This window comes from Eptatretus burgeri, chromosome 4 (genome assembly GCF_056783735.1).
Source record: "Eptatretus burgeri isolate ZD-2024b chromosome 4, Ebu_testis_v1, whole genome shotgun sequence".
NCBI lineage: Eukaryota > Metazoa > Chordata > Myxini > Myxiniformes > Myxinidae > Eptatretus > Eptatretus burgeri.
This window is the reverse complement of record NC_140964.1, coordinates 140,059,111-140,086,610: the sequence shown is the minus strand read 5'-3', so window position 1 is coordinate 140,086,610 and position 27,500 is coordinate 140,059,111. Positions and strand designations below refer to the sequence as shown.

Here is a 27,500-nt window from a genome sequence, read left to right as displayed (position 1 = left end):
GTTGTGGTGTGGATGGTAGTGCAGAGGTGGTTAGTTAGTATTACCTGCACGAGTGCGGAGTGCAGGTAGATATTGTGTGGCATAATAATGGCACCCACGATACCTACAGCCTGCTCTAGTTCTGCCGTTCCACAATCACGGCACATGGGCACGAACATTCCACGAGCGACCGCCGCCTGGTTCGGTGCCACCTTGATGTACTGCAAACACAAGGGCGCAAGTGGCACGGCCTCGAAACTGACATCATGGTTTTTGGAAAATCAGCGACTACAACAATTTATTGATGCGAGGAGAAGGGTGGAAGGTCAAAATAATGGCAATGGGTCAGCGTTGAACAGGAAGCATTTGGTGGAGTAAGATCAGCAGGAAGAGAGGACATTGCAGGTAAATATTTGGTCTACACGACAGCATCGGTAAAAGTACAAAATAAATTTCGATATGCAACATCATGAATACCATAATGATCAATTTTATATTCACTGCAAATGTAAGTGACGTGAAAATCAAAAAAGCAGTCGAATTTTCCATAATCAGCCAAAGTCGATGATGTGGAGATGAATCGACCAATGTCAGATGAATAGTTGATGTGGAGGTGACACGACCGACATGTCACTGATCAACACTCACTTTGAGACACTACATCTGCTGCAGAAGCTCAAGAGTCAATCACCTGGCAAGGTGTAGATATTATTTCGATTGTAACCATTAGTTTGAACATACGAAAGTCATAAATTTGCATTTCAAATGGAAGATCACTGTGTTGTTCTGTTGTGGAAAAGATCCATTAATGCCATGTTCGAACCCACAACTCCACTGAGTACAGGGAAAACTAGAAGGGCACGCGGTGGAGCACGCAGCTCCACCACATAACCTAAGTTACATTTGCTCTACGGCGAGGATACGGCGGCCGTACGCCCTCTGAATTGACAGAAACGTGCGGCGGCCGCAGAGTTTCTGAGATGGCCTCAGGGTGGCCTTATGCCATTTGGATATATTTTACAGGCCGTAGGGGTCACCGTGGAATTATAACGCGGAGTTATAACTTTTTTCATTTCTACGTTGGCCGTAGCAATTCGACATGCCGTAGTTGTGACGTAGATGTGTTCCACGTCGACCGTACGTAGGGCGTACGGTGGGCTTGCGTTATTCGTGCGGCTGCCGTAGTCTCTTATCAATGAAAAATGAATTTTGCCCTAAAAACCGAATACATTATAAAAATCCGAACACAACGTAACGTTCATGTTTGTTCACGTGTCTCCCCCACCTGTTCGACCCGCATCTTCACGCTTTGTTCATTCAGTTCGTCGGTGGAAGTCCTCGTGAAAGCATCTCTCGTGTGTCGATCGCAACTTTACCTCGTGTTTTCACCTTGATTTGTGCTGTTTTTTTGTTTTTTTTTTTACTCATCTTGTGTTTTAATTAATGACAAAAAAGCAATCCGATCACGTGGTGTGACGGACTTTCGGGCAAGGATTTAATTTCACAGAAAAACCGGTCGTAATTTGGAATATCCATGATTACCTCAGCCCGATGAATTTTATGAAAGTGATTGTGGTTCTGGGGGCATGATGCTTGATGAGCTGCCCCTGGGGCAGCGCGCTCGCAGAGTGCGCGAGCAATCAGAACCCAGGCCGGAGCTCGAGCCCGTGTGGACCTTTGGATGTGGTGATTGTACCAGTTTACATACAATACACCGCCACCGAAGGTCATTTACTCATCTTATTTTACCTTAAACATGGGGAATGTCAGTTGAAAGTGGGTTTTCTTGGGGTCCAGGAATGGCTTAATTCACTTTCCATTATTTCTTATTGGGAAAATAGTTTTGGAATCCGAACTTTTTGCAATCTGAACAGCCTCCTGGAACGAATTAAATTGGGATTCTGGGGGCACCACTGTGTATAGGTCAGGTCAGGTCAGGTATGGGAGCATGTGCCAGAACAGCGCGTCGCTGCGTCCACTTTCCGCCGGTACTCCAGGGGCCTCCGTCTGGCCATCCCCCAGGCAGATGCCAGGCCCATCCCCATCTCCTTGAGATGATGGTCAACCTGCTGCAACCATGAGGCACGTGGTCGGCCCACTGGCCTCCTCCACTCATGAGACTCCCTCGCTGAGAGAATCTGGTGAGCAGGATCAGCGTCAGGAAAACGAGCCACATGTCCATACAGCCGCAACTGATGCTCACGGACTATGCAGGTAACAAATCTCATCCGAGTCTCTCTCAGCAACCGCTCGTTGGACACAAAATCCGACCAGCGATAGCCAAGGATTCTCCGAAGAGGCCTGGTACCAAAGGAATTAAGTCTCCGTCTCAGATCCTTGGTCAAAGTCCAAGTCTCGCACCCATAGAGCAAGACTGGAAGTACCAAGGACCTGAAGACTCGGACTTTCGTCCTCCCGCACAGGTACCGGCAGCGCCACACCCCATGATCCAGTGAATCCATGACTCCCCAGGCCCGACCCAGACGTCTATTGACCTCCGGCTCACAACCTGCGGAGACATGAATATCACTGCCAAGGTAAGTGAATCTATCCACGACCTCAACATCCTCACCACAAACAGACACAGACAGGACAGCAGCATCCAAGATGTCACCGAAAGCCTGGATCTTTGTTTTGACCCAAGAAATCCGTAATCCCAACGGCTCCGACTCCTCATTCAGCACCTCGAGGGCCCCCAAGAGGATGTCTAAAGTCTCCGCAAAGATGACTGCATCATCTGCAAAATCAAGGTCCGAGATCTTGACATTGCCAAACGATGCACCGCAACTTGATCTCTCCGACATCCTCTCTAAAATCCAGTCCATACAAGTGCTGAAAAGTGTGGGGGCAAGTACACACCCCTGACGAACTCCAGTAACAACTGGAAATAAGTCAGAGATGGTACCACCACACTTCACAGCACTCTCAGTACCAGAGTAGAGTTCAGACATCAGATCGATCAGTTTTGGTGGCACCCCACGAAGACCAAGAATCCTCCAGAGGACATCCCGATTCACTGAATCGAACGCTTTACAGAGATCAACATAGGCTGCAAGCAGCCCCTGCCGAAACTCTCGTCTGCGTTCGGTGAGGACACGAAGTGCAAGGATACGGTCAATCGTTGACCTCTTTGGTGTAAAGCCTGACTGCTCTGGACGCTGGTGCTCAAGCAGATGGTGGCGAACCCTATCAAGAATTATCCGAGCAAAGACCTTGCCCGGCACTGAGAGCAGCGTCACCCCTCGGCAGTTGTTGCAGTCTTGGCAATCACACTTCCCTTTCCGGAGAGGGACAACAAGGCTCCTCTACCAGTCAGTGGGGATGATGCCTGTGTGCCAGGCAGAGCACAAAACTGCATGCAACGAACGCGAGTGCAGCATTTCCACCAGCCTTGAGAAGTTCAGCATGGATGCCACAGATCCCTGGAGCTTTGCCCCGTTTCAACTGGTTCACCGCAGCCCGTGTTTCCACAGCGATGGTGGACCACAGTTGATTCGAGGGTCAGCAGCAGGGATTGTAACACCCTTGACGTCCAACTCGACAGCTGGGGATCAGCCTGGTACAACCGCTCAAAGTAACCGGCCCAGCGGGCCTTCACTTCAGACTCCTCTGTCAAGAGCCTACCACTCTCTGCTCGAACTGCAGTGCTCCGAGGGATGGGCTTGGATGAACGTAATGCGCGAATTCCCCTGTAAGCGGGACGAGAATCACCTGTCCACAGGTGATGCTCTACCCCCTCACAGATTCCTCGCACATAGGCCTCCTTGTCCACCCTCAGTGCACGTACAGTTTTACGCCTCAGCTCCCTGAACAGCTCAGCTCTGCCATTCAGCCTGGCCCTGCGACTCTGGTCAATGGTATCCAGTGTCCCTTGAGAGACAAAATTCTTCTTTGCCCTGCGGTGAACTCCAAGGCATCCACCGGCAACATCAAGGACGACATCAACATCAACTCTTCAGGACCCCCCAAAGCACCCAGACCCCCCAAGTGTCCACTCAGCCTGTTCGCAAACTCCTCAGCTTCTCTCTCATCCCTGAGCTTGGCAACATCCAGCCTAGGCTGGGATGGTACCATTCTCCAGGATTTAAGGTGCAGCTTTAGAGTTGCTACAACAAGCCTGTGGTCAGTATTGAGGAACTGAGCACTCCGGTAGACCCTGCAGTTCTGGATCATCCTCCAACGACCGTCAATGAGGACATGGTCAATCTCCTTTGCCACACCGCCAGCGTTGGAATACCAAGTCCAGCGATGAGCTTGCGGGCGCTGAAACCATGAACCAGCCACCCTAAGTCCATGACTTCTTGCAAAGTCAAGGAACTTAGTGCTATTCTGGTTCATAGTTCCTGACCCATGGGGACCAACACACACCTCATAACCATCCCTATCAGTTCCAGTCGATGCATTGAAATCCCCCAAGACTAGAAGTGTATCTCGTCTGGGGCACTGATCAACCACAGACTCGAGTGTGGCGTAGAATGCATCCTTCACGGTGAGATCACTCGCCTCAGTCGGAGCATAAATAGAGACCAGGGAAATGACACCTAAGGAGTGACGAATCCTTAATCTCATAATACGCTCGTTGACCGGTGTTACCTCAATTATCATTGGGGTCAGCTTATTGGACACAGCTCCAGCAACTCCTTGGGTATGGTAACCATCAGAGCGACCAGACCAATAGTAGGTGTAACCACCCACCATTATCTCGCCGCAATCCGGTCTCCGAACCTCAGAGAGAGCTGCAATCCCGATGTCCAAACGCTTGAGCTCAGATGATAACAGAGACAGGTGATCATCCTCTCTTAGGGATAGGACATTCCAGGCACCCACCCGAAGGGACCGCCTCAGGTTAACCCAAGGAGACCGCCGTCTGGTGGACGACACCTCAGCACCACTCCGACACACTCTCCCGCAATCTGACCCAGGGATGTTACCCCGTGGTTTCCCTCCTATCAAAGATTGGGGGTCCCAAAGCTTTGCCCCAATCCCATCATCCGGTGAGCTGCCCTGCGAAGGGAAGCTGCACAGGAGGTACTCCCACGGAGTGGGTTTTCAGATTTTTTTGCGTTTTTGCGTTTTGCGGAATGAAGCGTTTTACGGTGGCTGGAGTGCAAATCCTGCCACCAACCTCCTAATAAGAAGTAACCCAACTGCAGGAGGACGTCCGTTGACACAGTTGGGCACTAGATATGGATGGCCGTTGGCTCACAAGGAGCTCCTCCGCCCTTTGACAGGTTTTGTTTTTAATCCTGCTGGGTGTCCATATCCAAACACCCTCCTCACCAGAAAACCTGGTGGGGGAGACGGTTTAGTCGCCGACAACCCGACCATGGAACAGGTTAGTACAGGTTTACATGGTACCTGTAGCAGGTCACAGATCTAACCTGACCTGACAAAAGGCAAACCATTATATAATAATAGCCATTGTGTATAGGCAAACACCTATACTCCGATCTCTAGCGGTAGCGCACGGTGGACGCACGGTCGACGCACGGTCGACGCGGACTGCCATAGAGGCCGTACGTAGGAGGCACGGCGGGCGTAGGGGAACCGTGCGTCGACCATGCGTTGCCTGCAGGTAGTCACACAGACCGCAAGTCCACCATACGTTGAACACAGGGACGCCTTAGGACTACCCTACGGCGACCGTGGAAATAGTGCGGCCGCCGTAATTTTTTGGGGGTTGGCAAAATTCATTTTTCATTGATAAGAGCCTATGGCAGCCGCACGAATAACGCAAGCCCACCGAACGCCCTACATACGGTCTACGTGGAACACATCTATGTCACAGCTTGGCTTGTCGAATTGCTACGGCCAACATAGAAATGAAAAAAGTTATAACTCCGTGCTATAATTCCATGGCGACCCCTACGGCCTGTAAAAGATAGCCATATGGCGTAGGGCCACCCTGAGGCCACTTCAGAAACTCTGCGGCCGCCGCACGTTTCTGTCAATTAAGGGGGGGGGGAGGTACGGCCGCCGTATCCTAGCCGTAGAGCAAATGTGACTTGGGCTTTCGGAAGCGAGTGGTATGTAGGTGGTGGTGATGGCAAAGTCGATGTATAGAAATAATTCAAAGCTCTGTGATGGTCGTGGAAATGGTAAAATCATACTTGTCATATGAAGCGTAGGATGTTTCTCATTGGCCTGTAATGTGTTAGCCATATTCACGAGTCACAAACACACAAACACGACATCACCTTGCTGGCCGGCCTTCGCCCGGCGATAGCGCTAGGTCTCCAAGCACCCCAGTGACATGAGGGAATTGCAGTTGATCTACCTGAAGTCTATATTGGAGAGTTGGGCATGGCCATGTCGAAGTTTATTATTAAATTTGAGTTCATATTTTACTCATGACAACATACTGAATGTTATCGACACTATAATAGCCATTTGTCTGCCTGTGTGTTTCTGTGTGTCACCATGTTTCTCAAAGATGGCTGAAAAGATCGACGTCAAACTTGCAGAGGTTCATCAGTGAGTATGAGGGAGTGTTTTAGGCAAAAACAATTCAAAGTTGTATTCTTTTGGAATTATTTTTTTTATAATCACATTTTTTAATCATCACATTTTGCTGTCAAACCTCGACTCAGATTCTGCAACTGGTCCAGACGGCATCAGCTGACGTGTCCTAAAAACCTGCTCCTCTGCTCTTGCTCACCCTCTCTCTGTTCTGTTCACCCTCTCATTTGCTCAAGGCCATCTGCCATCTGCTTGGAAATCAGCAAACATCACTGCCCTGCACAAAAAAGGTGCAAAAACAGATCCCTGCGACTACAAACCAATCAGTCATCTCCCAATCATCAGCAAGGTTATGGAATCCATCATCGCTTCAGACATTAAATCCTTCCTCTTCTCCAATGGCTTGATTTCCGATCATCAATTTGGTTTCAGACCAGGGCACACTACCCTGGATATTCTGCTTCTGCTCTCCCAACAATGGAATGAGGTACTCAATGGTGGACATGAAATCAGAGCCACATCCCTCGACATATCATGTGCTTGTGACACGGTCTGGCACCCTGCCTTGCTCACCAAACTCTCTTCCTATGGTATCCAAAGCCATCTCCACTCATACCTCGCAGACTTCCTCTCCTGTCACAGTCAACATGTGGACCTAAATGGAGTTCTCTCATCCCCACCACATTTCCGCAGGGTGCTCAAGGTCCGCCAACAACCCCCTTCTGGTAAAACTACCAAAATCACGAATCACTGCTCACCTTCACTCTTTCATTCCTCTTTTTCCCACCTTTGGAATAAACTCCCTCACTCTATTCAATCCCATTCTTCCCTCCAGACCTTCAAAACAGCTGTTCACCACCACCTCTTATCATCCCCCATCCAAATCCTCGATCATTTCTTCCCCCGTTAATCCACCCCAAACCCACCTCCTTTAAATTCCCTGCTTTCCTTCCTGAAAGTCGCTGTAATGTCCATCTTGTATACCCCATGTTCCCCGCCCCATCCCTCTCCCTTCCAGAGATCTCCTAATGTCTCTGTTCCCCACTGTTTTGTCCTTCCCACTCCCGCCCCTCTTGTCTCATGCCCTCCTTGCTGTGCGTTGTGTGTTACCTCTCATACGAGCCTCGACAAGGGGTACAAAAAAAAAAGAAGTGTTTGAGCCGATGTGAGAATAGGTGATATTGAATGATCCCCATCCCCATTCCTTCGTGGGTGTGGGGAAGTGTTTTTGGCACCCACTTAAAATATTAAAAAAAACATTGATTTCTTCAAAATGCCAACAGGATTGGCACAGCACTGGGCAATGTCAGGTACTTCTGCGAGTACAATACTGTATAAAGTCCAAAACATATTCAGCAGTTACATGGAAAAACAACAACTTAAATTCATCAGGAAAACACGATTATTCTGCTTAAATATTGCAGAAAAGAGTGCGTTCGGATATAAAAATTTAAGATTAAAATTACAAAATGCCGCTGCCATGGGAGAGGGGACACCGCTGTCCCAGACCCTCCCTCCAAGGTCGCTTCACTCCGTCGCACCATGGATCATTTGCATCCTACCTTTTTTTTCCTCTCAAAGTGTTGGCAACAATGTAAAGTGTATTTTGATAAATTAGAGAGGAAAAAGAAGCAGGTCGTGTGTTTAGTAACACGAACATACCACCTTAAATTAATATTTTAAGGTGGGCTGTTTGTCGTGATGATGGTAAAGTGTATATAAATAAATAAATAAATAATGGTTCCCGAAAGCATATACAATCCTGTACTATTCTCTCCCATAAGAATGAAATTGATCGCCAAAGTTCGGAAATAAAATTGTGCATTCCATGACTTTTAGTTCCAATCCCAAAATCATCAAAATAATTCAAGCTGTTTTTTTTTTTTTCCCAGATAATAAGGACTTCCCAAAACCTCATTCCCAGATATAATATTGCATACATACATACATACATAAATACATACATACATGTGGTGAATTTGAAAGCACTGTGCAGTCATTTTTGAGGAGAGGTGACGGATGGATGGATGAACGGGCGTGACAGCATAAGCCCCAAACCGGGCTGATCAACATTGGGAGTGAAAAATGCAAGGCCGAATTCAAGAAAATAAAGTTTGGTCGTCAGCATACACGTACATCAAATTTTCTTATTCAATGGGAATCACTCACCTCATATCCGAACATGAAAGCCATGATCGCAATCAGGAAGGCAAAGAAGACTTCGAGCTTCCGCAGACCTGGAGCACGTACACGTTTAGTCATAGCTTAGCAATGAAATAGTGATAGCTTGGATTAAACATTTAAGGCCAGTAAAGAAGTGTGTGTGTGTGTGTGTGTGTGTGTGTGTGTGTGTGTGTGTGTGTGTGTGTGTGTGTGTGTGTGTGTGTGTGTGTGTGTGTGTGTGTGTGTGTGTGTGTGTGTGTGTGCAACAGATCATTGCATACTGATGGTTATTTTTTATAATAAATCGATATAGTGTTTTCGTTCACTGTGTAACAATATAATATTTTCTTTATTTTATTTCATTTGGTTGGCAAGTTAAGCTGCTTCGGCTGACGCCAGTAAATCGTGAACCAAAGGCATTGCAGAGTCTCATGAACTCTGCATTCCCATTCAATTGTAAAGTTGTGCAAACATGAAGCTCATGAACTCTGCCTTCCCAATGTCCTCTTATTTTGATTGTCAAGCAGGAGTCTCATCGAACTGCTGAGGTCATAGACCTCTCATTGTCCTGCAAAGCGGTGCAAAGCAGATGCTCCACCGGCGTGCTGCGATACATGCTCATCATTACCTTCGCAAACTTTGTTGAGAAAGGTTATGTTTTGATCGCTGTGTATTTGTTGATTTATTTGTGAATATGTGTTTGTTTGTTTGTTTGTTTGTTAGTTATTCGCATAACTCCAAAAGTATTGAACTGAATCGCAGCAAATTTGGTGGGATGATTGGTTATTATCCGAGGACCATTTGATTAGATTTTGGGAGCGATCGGGTCAAAGGTCAAGGTCAAGGTCATGAAAAGGTCAAAATCGTCTTTTTACCATAGCGCGGTCAATTTGTATCCAATTTGCATGCAACAAATGCCAAAATGTTCAGAATTCAATGCCCCATCTTGTGATATGTGACATGACACAATGACGTAATAACCCTTATTAGCGGTTGGGAGTCAAAGGTCAGGGGGGGTCACGACATTGCAAAATGTGCGGTTTTAGTCATAACACGGTCAATTCTTATCTGATTTGCATGAAACCAACACCAAAATGTTGACTGTTCTGTTCCCCACACTCTAATATCAATTACAAAATTAAGAGTACAAAGGTCAAGGTCGAGGTCATGAAAAGGTCAAAATCGTCATTTTGCCATAGTGCGGTCGATTTTTATCCAATTTGCATGCAACCAATGCCAAAATGTTGTGAATTCAATGCCCAATCTTGTGATATATGATATGACACAATGACGTCATTACCTTTGTTAGCGGTTTGGGTCAAAGGTCAGGGGGGTCAATGACCTTTATTATCATAACGCGGTCAATTCTTATACAATTTGCATGAAAGTAGATTCAAAATGTTTAGAATTCAATTCCCTATCCTGTGATGTGTAATATTTGACAGTGAATTTATTGGTGAGTTTAAAGAATTGGGGGGGGGGGTGTCACTGAACTTACAAAATGTGCATACCTTAGTGGTACGAACGCACACTAAACAAAAAAAATGTTCCTTTTTATAAATTAGGAGCCAGCTGACGTATTACTTTTGGAGTGCGCAACCACAACCAGCTGATGTCAACCATTCTAAAAAAGCACGATCACCAGATGTGTGCTTCAAATGTGTCATTCTTATGTGCCATGATGCTTTTGGCTGCTGGTGCAATTTGAAGATATTAAAAAAAATAAAAGATATGCACATTTTACAGTTGTAAGGACGCAGGTAATAAAAACGGATTAGCAGGCAAAAACATAGTTCTCTCCATGCAAACCAATGGGACTTTGGCACCAGGAGAGGCGTATTTCACAACTTATAGTTCTATTTATCAATAGTACTTCAAACCCCCTATCGTGCAACTAGCTAATGTCATACGCTCTACATATAGTACACACAGCTGAATTAGTACTTTCAGATGTCATACTTTCTGAAAAATAACACAATCCTCTGATGTGATACTTTTCTATTGTAAAACATGCTGACGTCATACTTTCTAAAAAAACAGCACAACCAAGCTGATGTAATATTTCTCTCCTTCCCAACCAGCTGATGTCATAATTTCTAAAAATAGCACAATCAGGTTAATATGTCATACCTGTCTATTGCACAAGCAGATGATGTCATGCTTGCTAAACAATAGCACAATCCTTTAACATGAAACTTACGTATTGCAACGTGCTGATGTCACACTTATTTACAAAATGATGAAATCATTAGGTGCAAAAATGATGAAATCAGTTGGTGTAATTAGGTATCTGAATTGTGCAATGTTCATGCTCTGTCAGCAAATTTCTATTTTTGTATAAATAGGTTTACCGAAGTATCATTTTCAATATTACAGCCAGTTTTGGATCTGTACATTCTACCTGAAGTTAAACAACAATATGCCTCGATCCAGATCAAAAAGCCATGAGCAAAAACGAAAAGACCAGAGGGAAATTATGCGGGTTCGGCGTGAACAGGAATCAACAGAAGAAACCGTACGACGCCGCGCGTCACAGAGGGAATCGACCCAGAGACACAGAGAAGGAGAGTCTTTGGAAGAAACTGAACGACGTCGCGCCACACTACGAGAAATGGCGCGTAGTCGACGAGAAGAGGACTCACAAGAAGACACCGAGAAACGTCGAGAATCCGTACGAAAATCAATGGAAAATTGTCGTCTGAGCGAAACCCCAGAACAGGCAGACAGACGCAGGATTTCAATGAGGGAGAAAATGCAAAACAACATTGCAGCCGAGACACCAGAACAGACAGATACATGCAGGGCTTCAAAAAAAGACTCAACCACACGATCTCGCAACATCAAGGCCTCCTCTATACCTACTGTTGTACAGTGTGCCGCAAACTTCAGAGCCAAGATCCAAGAGGGCCCCATTTATGTATGCTGCTCCTGCCATCGCCTGATGTACAGGAGATCTGTTGTCCAAATGAACAATGCCAAATACAACAGTGCACTGATAAAACAGATCCAGGAACATGTTTATGCCTTGGAAACCAATGGAAAGTCGTGGATCTGTACAACATGCCACAGCACGCTGAAGAGAGGACAAATCCTGACTCAGTCATGGGCCAACGGCTTAGCACTTGACGACGTCCCGCCTGAGATGGGTGACCTTCGGCCCCTGGAACTAAGACTCATCAGCCAAAGGATTCCGTTCATGAAGCTTGTATCCCTCCCGAAAGGTGGCCAGAAATCCATTCACGGCAGTGCAGTGAATGTGCCATCAAAACTTAACACAGTGACAACACTGCTTCCACGAATGGCACAGAACGCAGAAGTTGTTCCACTGAAAATAAAGCGCAAGCTCGCGTACAAAGACCACTAGATGCACGAATATGTACGTCCTAAGAAGATCATGGCGGCTCTAAAGTGGCTTCAGCAGAACAATCCACTGTACAAAGATGTTACAATCTGTAAGGATTGGGAAGCGATCTGGGAACAGGATGAATCTGATCTGTGGGAAGCCATGACTCTCAACGAAGGCACGCCACCTGTAGCCAATGTACAATCACCGATGACATCATCACTGGTAATGCCAAATAATTATCAGGGTCTACAACACTTAGCAAGATCACGACATCTTGAGATCGTCAATGTACCGGCAGGTGAGAACTGCTTCTTTCACGCTGTCTCGGTATCCCTGCAAGCTGCAGGCGTGCAGTCAGCAAGTGGATCTGAACTGAGGGCACAGCTAGCACACTTCCTTGAAAACTCCGCCTCGTCTCATACATATGCTGGTTTTGTTCCTGGGAATCCTCAAGCAATAACTCCGAGTCAACAGGAATCACCAAGCCGCACGATGACCAGATATGTTACAGCACTTCGCCGTGGAGAATGGGCCGATAACATCGCAGTGCAGGCTGTTGCTCAAATGCTCAACATCAACATCGAGGTACTGAACACTATCACCCCAGACTGGATGCACGACATTCACCCGACAGGCACAAGAAGCGACAACACCATCACACTGGGTCTGATTGGAGAACAACACTACGTGGCTCTAGAAAACTCCACCAACCACCAGGAAACACCAAGCAACAGCCCCAGGAGCCAACACAAAGAGCAACAAGATGACCTCGCTTCGGAACAGGAAAGTAGACCGAGAGGAATTTCATACGACACTCTTCTTCAAGAAGAAGGAAATGCCGACAAGACTTACTCAGTGGCTCCAGCAGAAAATGAAAAACCCTGTGCCTTTCTGCTTGATGAATTATTTGAAGAACTCGGCAATCCTTCCAAGTATCCACATGGCAGTGGTGGACTTTCCACGAAAAGACCAAAGAGCATTACTCCAAGGAAGTACTTCAATCAAAGACTACTGGATGCTGATGGACGCTTTGCCAAGGACATCGATTATTTGCTTGCGGCACAGTACACAGTGGAATCCAAGCAAAAACGGGATGATCTGCAGATATCGATGAGACAAACACACGGAATGAGCTTCCAGAACCGTGCAATCAACGCCGGTTTCTTGAAGTCATCTGACAATGTACAAGCAATGATCCGCACAGACACAGCATTCAGGTTTCTGAAAAACGTACGTGGATCTCCTGCTTACTGGAAAACGACGCTACTGGATATACTTGCCATGGTACGGCAACTTGGCACTCCCACTTGGTTCTTGACACTCTCAGCAGCGTACATGCAATGGCTTGATGTCATCCAGAGCATAGCCAGGCAATACGGGACCAAACTCAGTGATGACGATGTGAAGAACATGACCTGGGAGGACAAGTGTAAATGGCTCAGAAACAACCCAGTCACAGCGGCCAGACAGTTTCAACACAGACTCGAGACATTCTTTTAGGAGTTCATGGGCTCCAAGAGCAATCCCATTGGACATCTTCAGGAATTCATGATCCGCGTGGAATTCCAAGCTCGTCGGTCGCCACATGCGCACACGATCCTGTGGATAAAAGACGCACCAAATATTGGCGTCAACACGGATGAAGAAGTATCTGCGTTCATTGACAGCTACCAATCCTGCTCCATACCTGAAGATGATGACGATCTAAAGGAACTCGTCACGTCTCTCCAAAGCCACACCTACTCGCGCACCTGCAGAAGAGGCCAAAACTGTCGGTTCAGATTTCCTCATCCACCGAGCCAAACAACAGTCATCGCCAAGCCACCAACAGAAGAAGATCCTGTTCTCGCAACCCGCCAGATCAGCGAGAAGGAAGAGGTTCTTCTGAAAGTGAAACGGGAATTCGAAAGTCCAGAGTGTCCTCGGGACATCACACTTCCGGATTTGCTGCAAAGAGCCGAGGTTGATCAGCTCCAATATGAAAAAGCGCTGAAAGTTGCCAAGGCAGGAAAACAGATCATTCTGAAGCGTCAACCACGTGAGGCATGGGTCAACCAATACAACCCAGACATCCTTCGCACATGGAGAGCAAACATGGATCTCCAGTTCATCCTTGATCCATATTCTTGCATCATGTACATCACGAGCTACATGCTGAAAAGTGAGAGAGCCATGGGAGAACTACTCAGAGCAGTCGTGGACGAATCTCGAGGAGAAGATATCAAGTCAAGACTCCGCAAAGTTGGTTCAGCATTCCTGAACAACAGAGGTCAGTGCTCAGGAAGCAGCCCACAGACTCCTTTCTTTGCCACTGAAGAAAGGCAGTCGAACAGTCGTTTTTGTCAACACTGCCCCAAAGGAGAAACGAGTGGCGATGCTTAAACCGCGGGCTCAACTGATGGACATGGACGATGACTCAGAAAGCATCTACTGTACATCTCTCCTCGACAGATACGCAGCTCGGCCACATACTCTCGAGGACATGTCACTGGCTGAGTTTGCAGCAAATTATACCACCACGACCGCTGGTAATGCTGTAGAGGGACATGACCATCAACCACAAATCCTGTCTGATGATGAAGCTCAAGTGGATGATGAACCACAAGGCGCAGCTACCACGAAAATCCAGTTAAGAAACGGGCTTGGACAAATGCACAGACGACGAAAACCCTGCATCATCAGATTCCACCAGGAAAAAGCCGAGGGAGAAGCCAAGTACCGGAACCTCCTGATGTTATACCATCCTTGGTGGAATGAGGAAACTGACATCAAAGGAAACTCTGCGTTATTCCTGGAGAGGTTCCAACAAGTTCAAGTTCATGTCCAAGACAATGAGCACAAATTCACACACAATGCAGGTCAAATTGATCAAGCACTACAGGATCTTCACGAGTTTGGCCCTCCTGAACACGCTTGGGACGCCATAGCACCGAACGCACAGCACGAAGAAGCACAACAAGCAGACGAGGGAGCTGTGAACGACAGATTTCTAGAGCAACCAAACTCAGCAGAGAACATTGATCTGGGTCCTGAGGCACGCTCCAACAACTCAGAACTCCATGCTCGTTTCAGTGCAGAACTTGGGAAGACACTAATGACACCTCCAGAATACAGACAAATGATGAGAACCTTGAACCTCCAGCAAATGGAAGTCATCAAAATGCACCGCAAGTGGTGCAAGGACATGATACGCGCTCTCAAGTCTGATGCACCAGCTCCAGTCTACAGGGTGTTTCTCAGTGGACCAGGCGGTGTCGGGAAGAGCCCTATCATCAAACTTGTGCACTACGAGACAATGAGACTGCTGAAGCCATTGTCTGGATATTTTGAGCCTGATGAGCTGCCCGTCATTCTCACAGCTTTCACAGGAACAGCTGCATTTGGCATCGAGGGCATGACACTGCACTCTGCCTTCAGCTTTGCATGTGGTCCACGCAGCAAGAGAAAATACATGCCTGCGAGCAGCGAGAAGCTCAACTCCCTCAGATTGCGTATAGGGAAGCTCAAATTGCTGATCATTGATGAGGTTTCCATGGTTGGAGCCGATCTCCTTTATCACATCCACCGGCGACTACAGGACATTAGAGGAAAATCAGATCCCAACTCTCCTTTTGGAGATGTCAGCATCCTTGCCGTCAGGGATCTCTTTCAGCTGCAACCTGTGGGTCAAGATCATGTATTTGGCCTTCCATCTGACTGCTATGCCAGATTACATGGATCACTTTGGGTGGAAAACTTTTCCATGATCGAGGTGACGGAGAGGATGAGGCAGAAGGACGACAAGCAATTTGCAGATTTGCTCATGAGGGCCAGAACAGCTTCCTGCACAGATGACGGCATCAAGCTACTGAAGACTCGAGTCGTCACTTCACCTGACCCTACCTATCCTGCTGATGCCCTGCACGTCTTTAAGACCAACAAAGATGTAGACAGCCACAACTTGTCACATATCAGGACATCACAGTCACGCATCTATGAAATCAAGGCCATTGACAAGAGAAAGGATGTCCACACAGGCCAGCTGGATGTGGTGATGTCAACTAAATCATCAGACACTGGAGGACTTTGAGAAGTTGTCATGGTGACAGAGGGTGCACGAGTCAACATCAACGTGTCTGACGGATTAGCCAACGGTGTTTGTGGAACTGTCGTTGGGATTGAGACCACAGGAGATCAAGTGATCGTCATTCTCGTGAAGTTTGACAGTCCTCGTGTCGGCAAAGATGCTATCGCCCAGAGTCAGTACAGGCAACGATATCCTGACGCCGTTCCGATCATCAGGCAGGAGGTTCAGTTCTTTACAGGCAGAGGACGACAATCCGTGGAGGCTCGGCGAACCCAGTTTCCACTCACACTTGCCTGGGCCCGTACCATCCACAAAGTCCAAGGAAAAACTCTTGAGCAAATTGTGGTTTCCATGGAAGGCAGAGGAAAATTTATGCCAGGCCAGGCATACGTCGCCATGAGCCGTGTACGAACTTTGCAAGGACTGTTCTTTCTCGGGTTCGATGCGTGTCACATCCGCATCAATCCAGTCGTTCAACGAGAAATGGATCGTTTGAACAACATTCCAAAGAGGGAACACCGCTTGGCGCATTACGAGACTGAGAACAGATGCGTCAGGTTTGCTTTCCTAAACGTCAGATCTTATCTTGAGCACTTGGACGACATGAAGAACGATCCAGCCATCAGAAAAATGGATGTTCTCTGTTTTGCAGAGACATTTTTGCATGACGGCCAACGACTGGAACCGGAGAAACTGCTCAAGAATGGCGTGAAGTGCTTCCGAGCTGAGAGGCCCCTCGACCACGGAATTCACAGAGGCGGCATCTTGATGATGGCACCAGAGGGGATGACGCCAGCGAGTTTGGACACGCCAGCCACAGTACTTGAGCACAAAGGAATCTCCATCAAAACTCACCGAACGACAATCAACATCGTGACCGTGTACAGGCCTCCATCACAGAGTCCAACGAGATTTAAAGACCGTCTTCAGCAACTGCTGACCACACGAAACACAGAAAACCTGACCGTCCTCCTCGGAGATTTTAACTTCGAACTTACTCCACACCCCTGACCACAACATCCTCAAGCTGATGACTCACCACGGGTTGCGCCAGTGTGTGACCGGACCAACGACTGACCAAGGATCGCTGTTGGACCACGTCTACGTCAATCACCCTGTCACCGTACACGTTGAGGTCGTGGACACATATTACTCTGACCACGATATAATTTGTGTCTCTCTGGAAATGTAACTTTTTTTTACATGTTCGACCAATTTACAATTCATTTTTCTTCCACGTTTCGTGTTTTGTCAAATGATGTACGTAGTTCGTTCAGACGAACTCTAAGACGTCCTTTTCAGGCTAATATGTCCCTTTGGTTACCAGTTTGGGCATTGTACTTTTGCAGGATTAATTTTTGCATGAACCGTGCATTGTTAGTTTCTCAGTTGTTCTCAAATAATACCAAACAATTAACTGTTTTAATTGTACAATGAATGTTTGTTTGTTCACAATAAATAACTTATTTAGAAAAACAGAAACTCGTGTGTGCTAAATGCCCCTAAAATGCCAGAAAATAATTTCTTATAATGTGACCAGTTGTCGTCAGATTGACTTGACACCGACACCCAAAAAGGTCAGGGAGTTCATACCGAAATTGTACAATGTACGTGAATCAGGGTCAAACAGCAGGAAATTTAATGTTTTTTAAGCCATCATAACACATATGAGATGGCAGATGTGGTATGGGATTAAATACCCTCACAATCAACGGTTTCTGGGGGTGGGGGGGGGGGCAAAATGTAGCGTTGGCGAAGGTATGCGCTCTACTTAGTGCCCGTTCTAGTTTATTCTGTAACATGAAAGGTGATTGGTAAAGAATACCAATTTGGGGTATTACATATTGATACACGAATAACATCTTACAGCAACATGGTCCAGGAGTCATCTTCATGCACAACATTCCAACAAGGAGCATTATTGTCAATGCCAACGTTGATGCCACGACACTCTCGCCTGCCATCCCACAAGATTTAAATCCAATTGAACTCTCCATGATATGATTGGTTGTCATGTGTGAACCTTGCCAAGACAGCCACAGACCCTTGATGAGCTGAAATAGGAGCCGATTCAGGTATGGAATGCCATTCCTCAGGCTCAGATTTGAGTGCTCATAATCAATGTGATGCAATGATTGCTGCCAGGGGTGGACATACTCCTTCTTGAGATCGATACTTCAACATCGGATCCCAATGTGCAAACACTCCCCACAAGGCAGCATCAATTGATTAGGTCACAATTAAAGGGACATGCAATTATTCAGCATTTATCTCCATCAGAGGTTTGCACCTCATTTGTGTCTCATGATGTCACACAAATAAATATCATCAACATCAATCATGTGTTTGGTTTTTTTTTTTTTGTGGCAGAGAGAGTATTTATGTTTTCATCCATTTTTGCTCTCGTCCATATAATCCCGCCTCTGCCACGTGCCCTGCTCTCCCTTCTTTGGTCAACTCTTTAGGACAGCAGCAAATTTTGGGTACAATCACAAATCTCATCTTCACACCCATGGTTCATTCAAGTCAATCATTGTTTGTGTGTGTGTGTGTGTGTGTGTGTGTGTGTGTGTGTGTGTGTGTGTGTGTGTGTGTGTGTGTGTGTGTGTGTGTGTGTGTGTGTGTGTGTGTGTGTGTGTGTGTGTGTGTGTTACTACTCCTTCAGTTCTGAGCCAATTACATATAGACTTGCGACATGGGATCAGCATGACCCAAAACAGTGCGTAGGGGTGTTTTTATCTTTTCTGATGGTCTTGAGGGTGATGGGGAAGGGTGACGATGCAAGTTCTCCATGTAAATGTGTGTCGTGGAGCGCTGCTCTCGGTGGGAGAGGGTATTACAAATTAGGCCGGGGGCCAGTGGGACCTATCTTGCACCCCCCCCCCCCCCGCGACAATTTTTCACTGATACCACAGTGTTCATATCTAGCCCAAGTATCAGAAAAAAGATGTTCCCAGAAAAATAACTCATTTGCACTATGCTTTATTAAGCTGTTTCCATGGCAACCAATCAAAAATAGACGAATCTCACAAAGATCGGAAAAATGTCAATATCTCTGTTAAATATAAACACAAAATCACAAAATTGGTGTCAAATTAAAGCTTATACATTTCCGTATTAAAATATATTTTGTTTATGCTAATTAGCTCATTTGCATATTGATTAAATTTGACTTGAAGACAATAATTCCCACAAAAATGCAAGAATTCCCATTTTCTTTCCTTGTAATTACCCTCCATGTCAGTTTTTTGTCAAAAAAACATTACTTAAGTGTTGCCAGATACAAGCCAGGTTGGCAAAAAATATATCAAAATTTTTGAATTTTTTTAAGTCGGCTAATTAGCATAAAATACAAAGCACAATGAATCGTTCGAAAATCATGCGAAATCAGATTAATCAATAGAATTAATTACCTGAGCCTGATATAATACATAACTGTGACTTGATGTCTGTTGGTGTTTAAGGGAAACATAACTATTTACTGTTTGAGTAAAAGTAGTGGAAATAATTTTAAATGCATTGATATGCTAATTAGGATCCGCCATTATGGAAATTCTCATTTTCATAAATATCTCAACTTCCGGTACATGGAAATTTGTAAATGAGGAATCTACACATATGTTTGGAGGGTCAAGGGATAAAGTGAACATATTTCCTTTGTTGTCAGAGATGTAGAATAATGTTTGGATAGCTTAAATACATGCAAAAATGGAAACAGCTTAATAAAGCATAGTGCAAATGAGTTATTTTTCTGGGAACATCTTTTTTCTGATACTTGGGATGTATATATATATATATATATATATATATATATATATATATATATATATATGAACACTGTGGTATCAGTGAAAAATTGTCGCAAAGGGGGGGGGCAAGGGAGGTCCCACTGGCCCCCGGCCTAAATCCCACACACGACAGTTCAGAAGTCCTGCCCTGAACGTGGTTGAATTATTGTGGTAAAATGCATCGATCGCAGCATGGGTCCCTCCCTCCATCGCAGTCTGGTGTGGAGTAATACACAACCCTGCATCTCCATCTCACCTCACAGCCTCACACTCCCCTCCATCGCAGCCTCAGTCGCTCCTTCGATATTGTGCCGCATGGACTGTTATCACGTGATATCGCATGATTTATCTTATCATGTGACATCAAGTGATTTAGTTTTGGCTAGTCTTTAAACTATATTGTGGGGTGTTTGTGACAGAAAATAGCTATGAAGAAGAAGACCATTTGGGGTTTTCGTGAAATGAGGCAAATGAAACATTATGTAAAATGTTATTAAAAGCTTTTTAAGCAAGAAGGAAATTAATTCAATTTTCAGGAATGTTGGTTCAATTGGGAGATCGTGAGAAAGGAAGAAAAATAATGAACCAAGGAAGGATACAAGAGGCAGAATGAGTTGGTGATTTTTTTTGAGTGAAAATATTTGTTTGTTTGTTTTGAAGCGAAGAAGGGGAAAATAAGATATATATATATATATATATATATATATATATATATATATATATATATATATATATATATATATATATATATATATATATATATATATATATATATACATATACAAGGAGCGTGAAAGAGAACACTTGGGACAAAACATTGAGGAACATATCGTGAGGGGGTTTTGATAGTCTTCACGGAGAGGTGCTTGAAATTGAAGCGCGAGATGGACGTTGTTTTGGAACCTTATACGGAGGTTTATAAGGACATGTAGAACAAGGCAAAGTAGACAAAGATCACCTCCTTCTTTACAAAGTCTGATAACCCTGACGTCCACAAGCCAGGGAAGTCGACATCCTCTCAATAACCTCCAACGCCCTCTATCATCATCATCATCATCATCATCATCATCATCATCCAAAGTACAATTGTAAGTGTTTTTCATTTTTACGACTGTAGTTAAGGCAAAAATAGAAGTGGATAAATTTTAGAGTTGATTCCCATCACACTATTTCCTCCCCCATGAGGTCTTAACTTTGCGCATCGTGGTTTTTCAAGAACGTAACCCTCGCGGACGGGGAGGGTCTGCTGTACAGTATTTCTGTCTCCACAATTTCCAGTGCAATGAAGTGTTTTGAATGATGCAGCAATAAAGATTTTGAATTAAACATTTGAATGAGGATAATGGCATAACCACCCTGCCCGCTCTTGTAGGGTGCTTCTAGTTTGCAGAAAAACAGGGAAATCTAAATGATCTAAGGACATTTTAAAATCACAATCTGTCCAGGCCCAGATTGGCTGTTTGCTAATACGTATTGGGATTCTTGAGACTGTGAATCTTAAAATCCTAAAATATGTATTTTAAAGGCTTTGGAACTGATGCCAACGTTCCACATTAACCAGTTCTCTCCAACAATGGCTTCAGCTATGTTCACTCATGTATTACTGAGGCCTAATGGACTTACCATATCTGTCCAGCATAAGAAAGACGAAGGTGTCCACAATGGTGATAATCACACCACCCCAAATAGGAATCCTGTAAAATACAAATGGTCCTTTCCTTCTTATCCCTTGCAGTGAAATTGTACAAAACATCAAGACTAATTTAGTATCTGAACACAAATAGCAATCCACGTGGACGGTAAAGAAAGTAAGACTCGATATGAATCACCTAAAGTGGTGGTGGATCCGCATTGAATTCAAGGAAAAACTGACATGTTCGGTCTCACCCTTCGTCGGAGCAAAAATTGTTCTCTCTCTTGCTCCAATGAAGGGTAAGGCCCGAAACGTCAGTTTTTCGTTTTATTCAAGGTGGACCGACCATCACTTATGGTAATTTCTATCTATTCTTAATTTAGTTCCTGGCCTTCTCGTTGACAGATCATCTTTTGGTACAGCTTAGTGCTATCGGAATGCATTGCTCAAAAGCACGCACCAGCCAGAAGAGATGAGGTTGAAGGCAATGGCAGACCCAATGACTGCCTGCATGTCGGAGCCAATTATGGCAATTTCTATCATGACCCAGAGAGCGTAACGAGGTACCTACGGAGATAAAACATGCACACAACACCACATTTCCTGGGATATAAAAGGTGAATGTGAAGTTCATCAAGAAAGCAGAAAACCATCACAAACCCTCGGGTAAATATCACAACAGGCTTCGGCGAGGTTCTGCCCAGACACGATGCCGAGTCTGACGGCCATTAGCTGAAGGAGCAGGCCAAGAAATGTGGAAATCAGGAGAACCCATAACAACTGCGGAAAAAAGGAAATTAATGTGAGGATTGATTGATGGAGCATTTCATCTGTCAATAAGGAAAGTAACGTCAAATGGATATGCTTACTTTAATCAGAATAACAAGCGATACTATTCAATGGAAGGTTGTGCTGATGTGTGGCCCAGAACACAACCAAAGCTGAGATCAGTGGCTTCAAAGAGCACATTCATCCATCTGCCGAATCTACTTGCCCTTTTTTGTGCCTGTTAAATACCCCACAGTACATTTATAAACATGTAAGCCATTGTGTGCTGGTACTCAGGACCGTGGCCAAGTTTTAAATTCCTGTCGTGGTTGGGAGCCGTCACAGCAGCACCATGAAAATAAGTCGTGACCTATTCAGGTGGTGGATTCACAGCAATTAAATGATTCACGACCTCTCATGGGTGCCCAGCTGTCCCACTCCCCTCCCGCGAAAGTACTCTGGGAACAACAGTAACAAACACTGTGGATAAAAACAAAAGCCGTGCCTGGAATCCAGCAATGGTGCCGGCCTCAAGGTCTGACTCGACATTTCCGGGATCCAGGTAAGCAATGCTCATGAGTAACCCAGGGCCCACAAAAAACAGCAGCTTGCGTAATGAGAATTTCCTCTGAAAGAGAAATAAGAACATTTTAGTGTCTGACATTTAATGATTACACATAACTTGGTACACTCACTTTCATCATGCATGTTGCTATGGCAACTCAATCATCCTGGCTGATGCATTTTTATGAAGTTTTCAACTTCATTTCCGGTTCCGGTTCTTGAGCGATGGTGGCAGTTCCTCTTCAGGGTCTCTGCCGACTTCCTCAACGATAAGTTTTCCGTTCGTTTTTACCGTCATTTTGTGATCTCTGTGTTTACTGGGTGTTTCGAGTTTGTTCTTGTGTTAAAACTTGTGCTAATTGGTGAGTGTTCGTCATCTTTTCATATCGGGTTTCTTCCTTGAGGCCAATCCCTCTTCCTGTCTGTGTGCACGATCGTGTTTATTGTATTTTCTCCTTATCACCTTTAGTTTTTTTTTTGATATTTTTCCCCACTATCCCTCCATTACTCCCTCAATTGTCCCAACTATCCCCTCAATTTCATGTCTTAAAATATATTTTAAATAAATAAATAAAACAAGAATCTTTTCCCTTTCGCCAAAAAGAATTTTAAAAAAAGGTCCCTAATCTTAAAAAAAAGGTCTCAAAATGTTTCGACTTCCTCTCTCGACCGTGCTCTTTTTCCTCTTATTTTTCTTTAAAAATCTGAGCTATTTTCGATCTTTCCTTCATCCCGTGTCAAAAAAGTTCCATCTGTTACAGCACTTCCTTCATTCTCTCAATTCTTCTGCACTCCATCCATCATCCAATTAATTTAAACAAATCTCTGACCCATTAAAAAAAATTTAATCCCATTTTGCAACACTCGTTCATCTTCCGGTATTATCATTCTTTTTTTTCCAACTTCAGTGCAAATTCATCCCACCTCCTTAAATCTACCTCCTCTTCACTCCTCCCATCTTCCCCCTCCCTATCCTACCTCCTCTCTTTGCTCCTCTGCCTTTACAACAGTTCCCCCTCTGGTTTCCCAAACTGGATGGTTTTCAAATATCCATGGGCTCCGTTCCAACCGAACAAGTATCTCACTCTCTCATTCAGTACACTCCTCAATATCTCAAACATGCTCTCTTTCCTCTCATCACACTCCCCCCCAACCCCCCCCTCTTCACTCATCCCAAAATCTTGTTCCTCCCACCACCCGCTCCCAACTTTACAATACCTCCACCCAGTCTCATCCTTCCCCTCTCCACACTCCTCCCTTCCCCCTCCTCCCACATGACCATGCCTGCTCATATCACCTCCAGTCCCTCTCAAAGCTTCCCTCTCATCCCTCCATCTGAATTCAGCCACCTCCTCCCTCTTCAAGGCAAACATCACTCTCTTCCCCCACCTCCCTCAAGCTTTCCCCACACCTTTCTCAAAAGCTACCACCACAACTTTCTCCCTCAATTCTCCCCCCTCACCCTTCTCTTTCAATTTTCTCTTCACTCCCAATTTCCCGCTTCACCCCTCCCCTTCAAATGTCTCCCCTCACCCCTCCCTTTCTAATCTCCCCCATCACACCCCTTCTCAAAGCTGCCTCCCCCTCAAATCTCATCACATCCCCCCCTCTTCCCACCCCCTCAATTTTTGGTCCTCCTCCGCCCGTTCCCATCTTCACAATACCACCACCCAATCTCATCCTTCTCCTCTCCCCACGTGTCCTAAATACCTACTCCTCTGCTCTTGCTCATCCTCTTTCTGTTCTATTCACCCTCTCATTTACTTTATATCAACTGCCATCTGCTTCTGTCAAGATCTTTCCTGGGAAAGCCACATCTCCAAGCTGGCCTACAAAGCCAGTCACTGAATCCTCTGTTGTACAAAATCCTTCCTTGGCTCACTTGAGCTTCTGACCACATAGAAAGCTTTCATCCACGGCCTGATGGAATACTGCTCTCCCCTCTGGGCTGGTGCTCCTGCCTCACACTGAGCTCGGCTTCACGCTGTGGAAACCAAAGCATTTGAGATCATTGGTATCTCCCGTGATGAAGCTGAATCTTTGGGTCTCTCACTCTCTCACCGCAGGCAGGTCAGTGGTCTTTCTGTCTTCAACCGTCTCCTCTCTGTCCTTGCTCCCTACCCCTGCACCCCCCCCCCCCCACCGCTCTGTCTGTGATAGGTCCCCCCCTGTATTTCCTCAGTGTTCAACGTCCACCAGCAACCTCCTTTTGGTGAAACAACCGAAATCAAGAATCACTGCTCACCTTCACTCTTTCATTCCTCTTTTTCCCACCTTAACACCACATTTCCTTTTTGCCCAACAAACTCCCACCCCTCTCTTCAATCCCACTCTTCCCTCCAGGTCTTCAAAACAGCTCTTCACCACCATCTCTTATCTTCCCCCATACAACACCACGATCTTTTCTCCCCCGGTTAATCCACCCCAAACCTTCCTTCCTTCCTGAAAGTCCCTGTTGTGTTCATGTTGCTTACCCCATGTACCCCACTCCATCCATCTCCCTTCCACAAATCTCCTAATGTCTCTGTTCCCCACTGTTTTGTGCTTCCATCTCCCACTCCTCTTGTTTCCTGCTCTCCTTGTTATATGTTCTGTGTTTTCGCTCTTATACGAGCCTCGACATTGTGTACAAAAAAAAAAAACAGTGACATTTTTATTGCGACAGCTCTTTTGGACTCATGAACAAAAAACAAAGGTCACCTGACTTTCCGGCTTTGGTACAGAAATGGAGTCACTCAAGTGAGCTCTCTCATCATCATCATCATCCCGAACAAGATCCGCAGGATTATTGTTGAATTGTATCAAGGGTTTGTCTTCTCCATCGTCCTTCATCTCACGATGCTGTGCCATGTCACTCTGAAAAATAAATCCACAGCACTCTTATGCTTTTCTCATTTATTCATATTATATATTCCAGGAATTTTTTGATCAGTAATTAAAAAAAACTTGAATCATCTTATTTCTTATTCATATGTCAGGATTTGTGCAATTTATCTCATCGTCATCATCAGTATATCGTACACATGACAAAGTGTGGATCCTGCCGAAGCAGTCTTTTGGCGAGGGAGAGGCTGCCTGGTTTTCCTTTGCCATGCCAGCGGTCATTGAGGACAGGAATTTATAATTCGTTCAGGATGCCGGCGATAACTTTCCTCCAGTTTGGAAAGAACGTCCAACAACGGATGCTGGTAGACGGGTCGTCGAGTTTAACGTCCATCCGAGGGATGGCACAAACCTTGATGACTGAATGTGATGCACACCTCTCCCTCTCTCTGTCTTCCACCCCTCTCTCTCTTTCTTTCTTTCTTCCACCCCTCTCCCTCCCACCCCAATATCTATCTCTCTCTCTCGCTCTCTCTCGCTCTCTCTCGCTCTCTCTCGCTCTCTCTCGCTCTCTCTCGCTCTCTCTCGCTCTCTCTCGCTCTCTCTCGCTCTCTCTCGCTCTCTCGCTCGCTCTCTCTCTCTCTCGCTCTCTCTCGCTCCCTCTCTCTCTCTCGCTCCCTCTCTCTCTCTCCCCCAATCCTCTCCCCCTCTCTCTCTCTCCCCCTCCCTCTCTCTCCCCCTCTTTCCCCCAATCCTCTCCCCCCTCTCTCTCTCTCTCCCCTCTCTCTCTCCCCCCAATCCTCTCCCCCTCTCTCTCTCTCCCCCAATCCTCTCCCCCTCTCTCTCTCTCCCTCTCTCTCTCTCTCTCTCCCCCAATCCTCTCCCCCTCTCTCTCTCCCCCTATCTCTCTCCCCCAATCCTCTCCCCCACTCTTTCTCTCCCCCTATCTCTCTCCCCCAATCCTCTCCCCCCCCTCTCTCTCTCTCTCTCCCGTCGAAAATGGCAAGTGTAGTGAAGAAGAATTTAATGTTTTATTAAAATCAGGACTTTAATTTTTCTTTTTTTAATCCGTTTTCTGCTTCAACACGAGAATCACGTGTACAGTGAGTGAGTGGTGTGTTTACTGTGAGTGAGCAAAGTTTCACGAGATTTGCCTTTTCAAAGCAAACCACATGTTTTTGAGGATTTCTACAGTTTACATTTCATCATTCTGGAATTTCTCAAGCAATGCGTTCCTCGTGGTTGTGAACTTCCCTCTTTCATTCAATGACTATTGCTGACTCGTACCTGATGCAAGTCGGGAATGGGAACTGAGAGTTATTTGATTTTCGAATGAGGATAAAGTTCACGAAGTATTCTTCATCTCACAGACTGGACAACAGCAGCACAACACAAAATGCCCAAAGAACATCGTCTGCAAGTAAGGCCTTAGTTCTTTTATGACTTGGTTTACGCAGTTCTTCAGCTAAAATGTAGGGTCGGTAGGTCGAAATATAAATATAAATTCAATTTTTAAAATTTTATAATTTTATGATTTGTTTTCGGATGTTCCATGGAAAAGACAAGGGCAGGTGGGGGGGGGGGGAATAAATATAAATCCCGGACCAGGAGGATCTAAGAAAACATTGAAGATGGAAGACCATTCAAATGCAGGATGCCCATGTTCACTGTATCATCTGATGTGAAAAACAATAAAGAAGGATTAAAACTTGTCTTTACAATATAGTCTGGCATGTTTTTCTTATAGAAACCTGTTGGATCATCAAACAAATGGAAACAATGCTGAGAAAATCACTGTCCAAGTCGTAGATGTGTGCGTACACACCAGTGCATAGTGCTGGATATTATTTTTTAAAAAAGGTGTCTATGAGGAGTCAACACGCTCAAAACGGTCAATCAGAGCCATAACCA

The 27,500-nt window shown here is 45.4% G+C and overlaps 1 protein-coding gene across 2 annotated transcripts in view; it reads right to left on the bottom strand.

Moving 5' to 3' along the window:
* The window catches only part of LOC147029246 (natural resistance-associated macrophage protein 2-like), a 118,763-nt gene that overhangs the window by 72,461 nt on the left and 18,802 nt on the right, over positions 1–27,500 (bottom strand). The window contains exons 1-8 of one of the 2 annotated variants that reach the window (XM_085880162.1): positions 25,788–25,944; positions 25,467–25,622; positions 22,708–22,830; positions 22,095–22,214; positions 21,895–22,001; positions 21,425–21,495; positions 8,608–8,675; positions 45–200 (exon numbers count right to left, since the gene is read on the bottom strand). In XM_085880162.1, the coding sequence (XP_085736288.1) occupies positions 45–200; positions 8,608–8,675; positions 21,425–21,495; positions 21,895–22,001; positions 22,095–22,214; positions 22,708–22,830; positions 25,467–25,622; positions 25,788–25,871 (885 nt within the window). In that variant the 5' untranslated portion in view covers positions 25,872–25,944. Of the gene's footprint in view, positions 1–44; positions 201–8,607; positions 8,676–21,424; positions 21,496–21,894; positions 22,002–22,094; positions 22,215–22,707; positions 22,831–25,466; positions 25,623–25,787; positions 25,945–27,500 lie in introns of those variants that run through there. The other variant, XM_085880163.1, reaches the window with a different exon arrangement.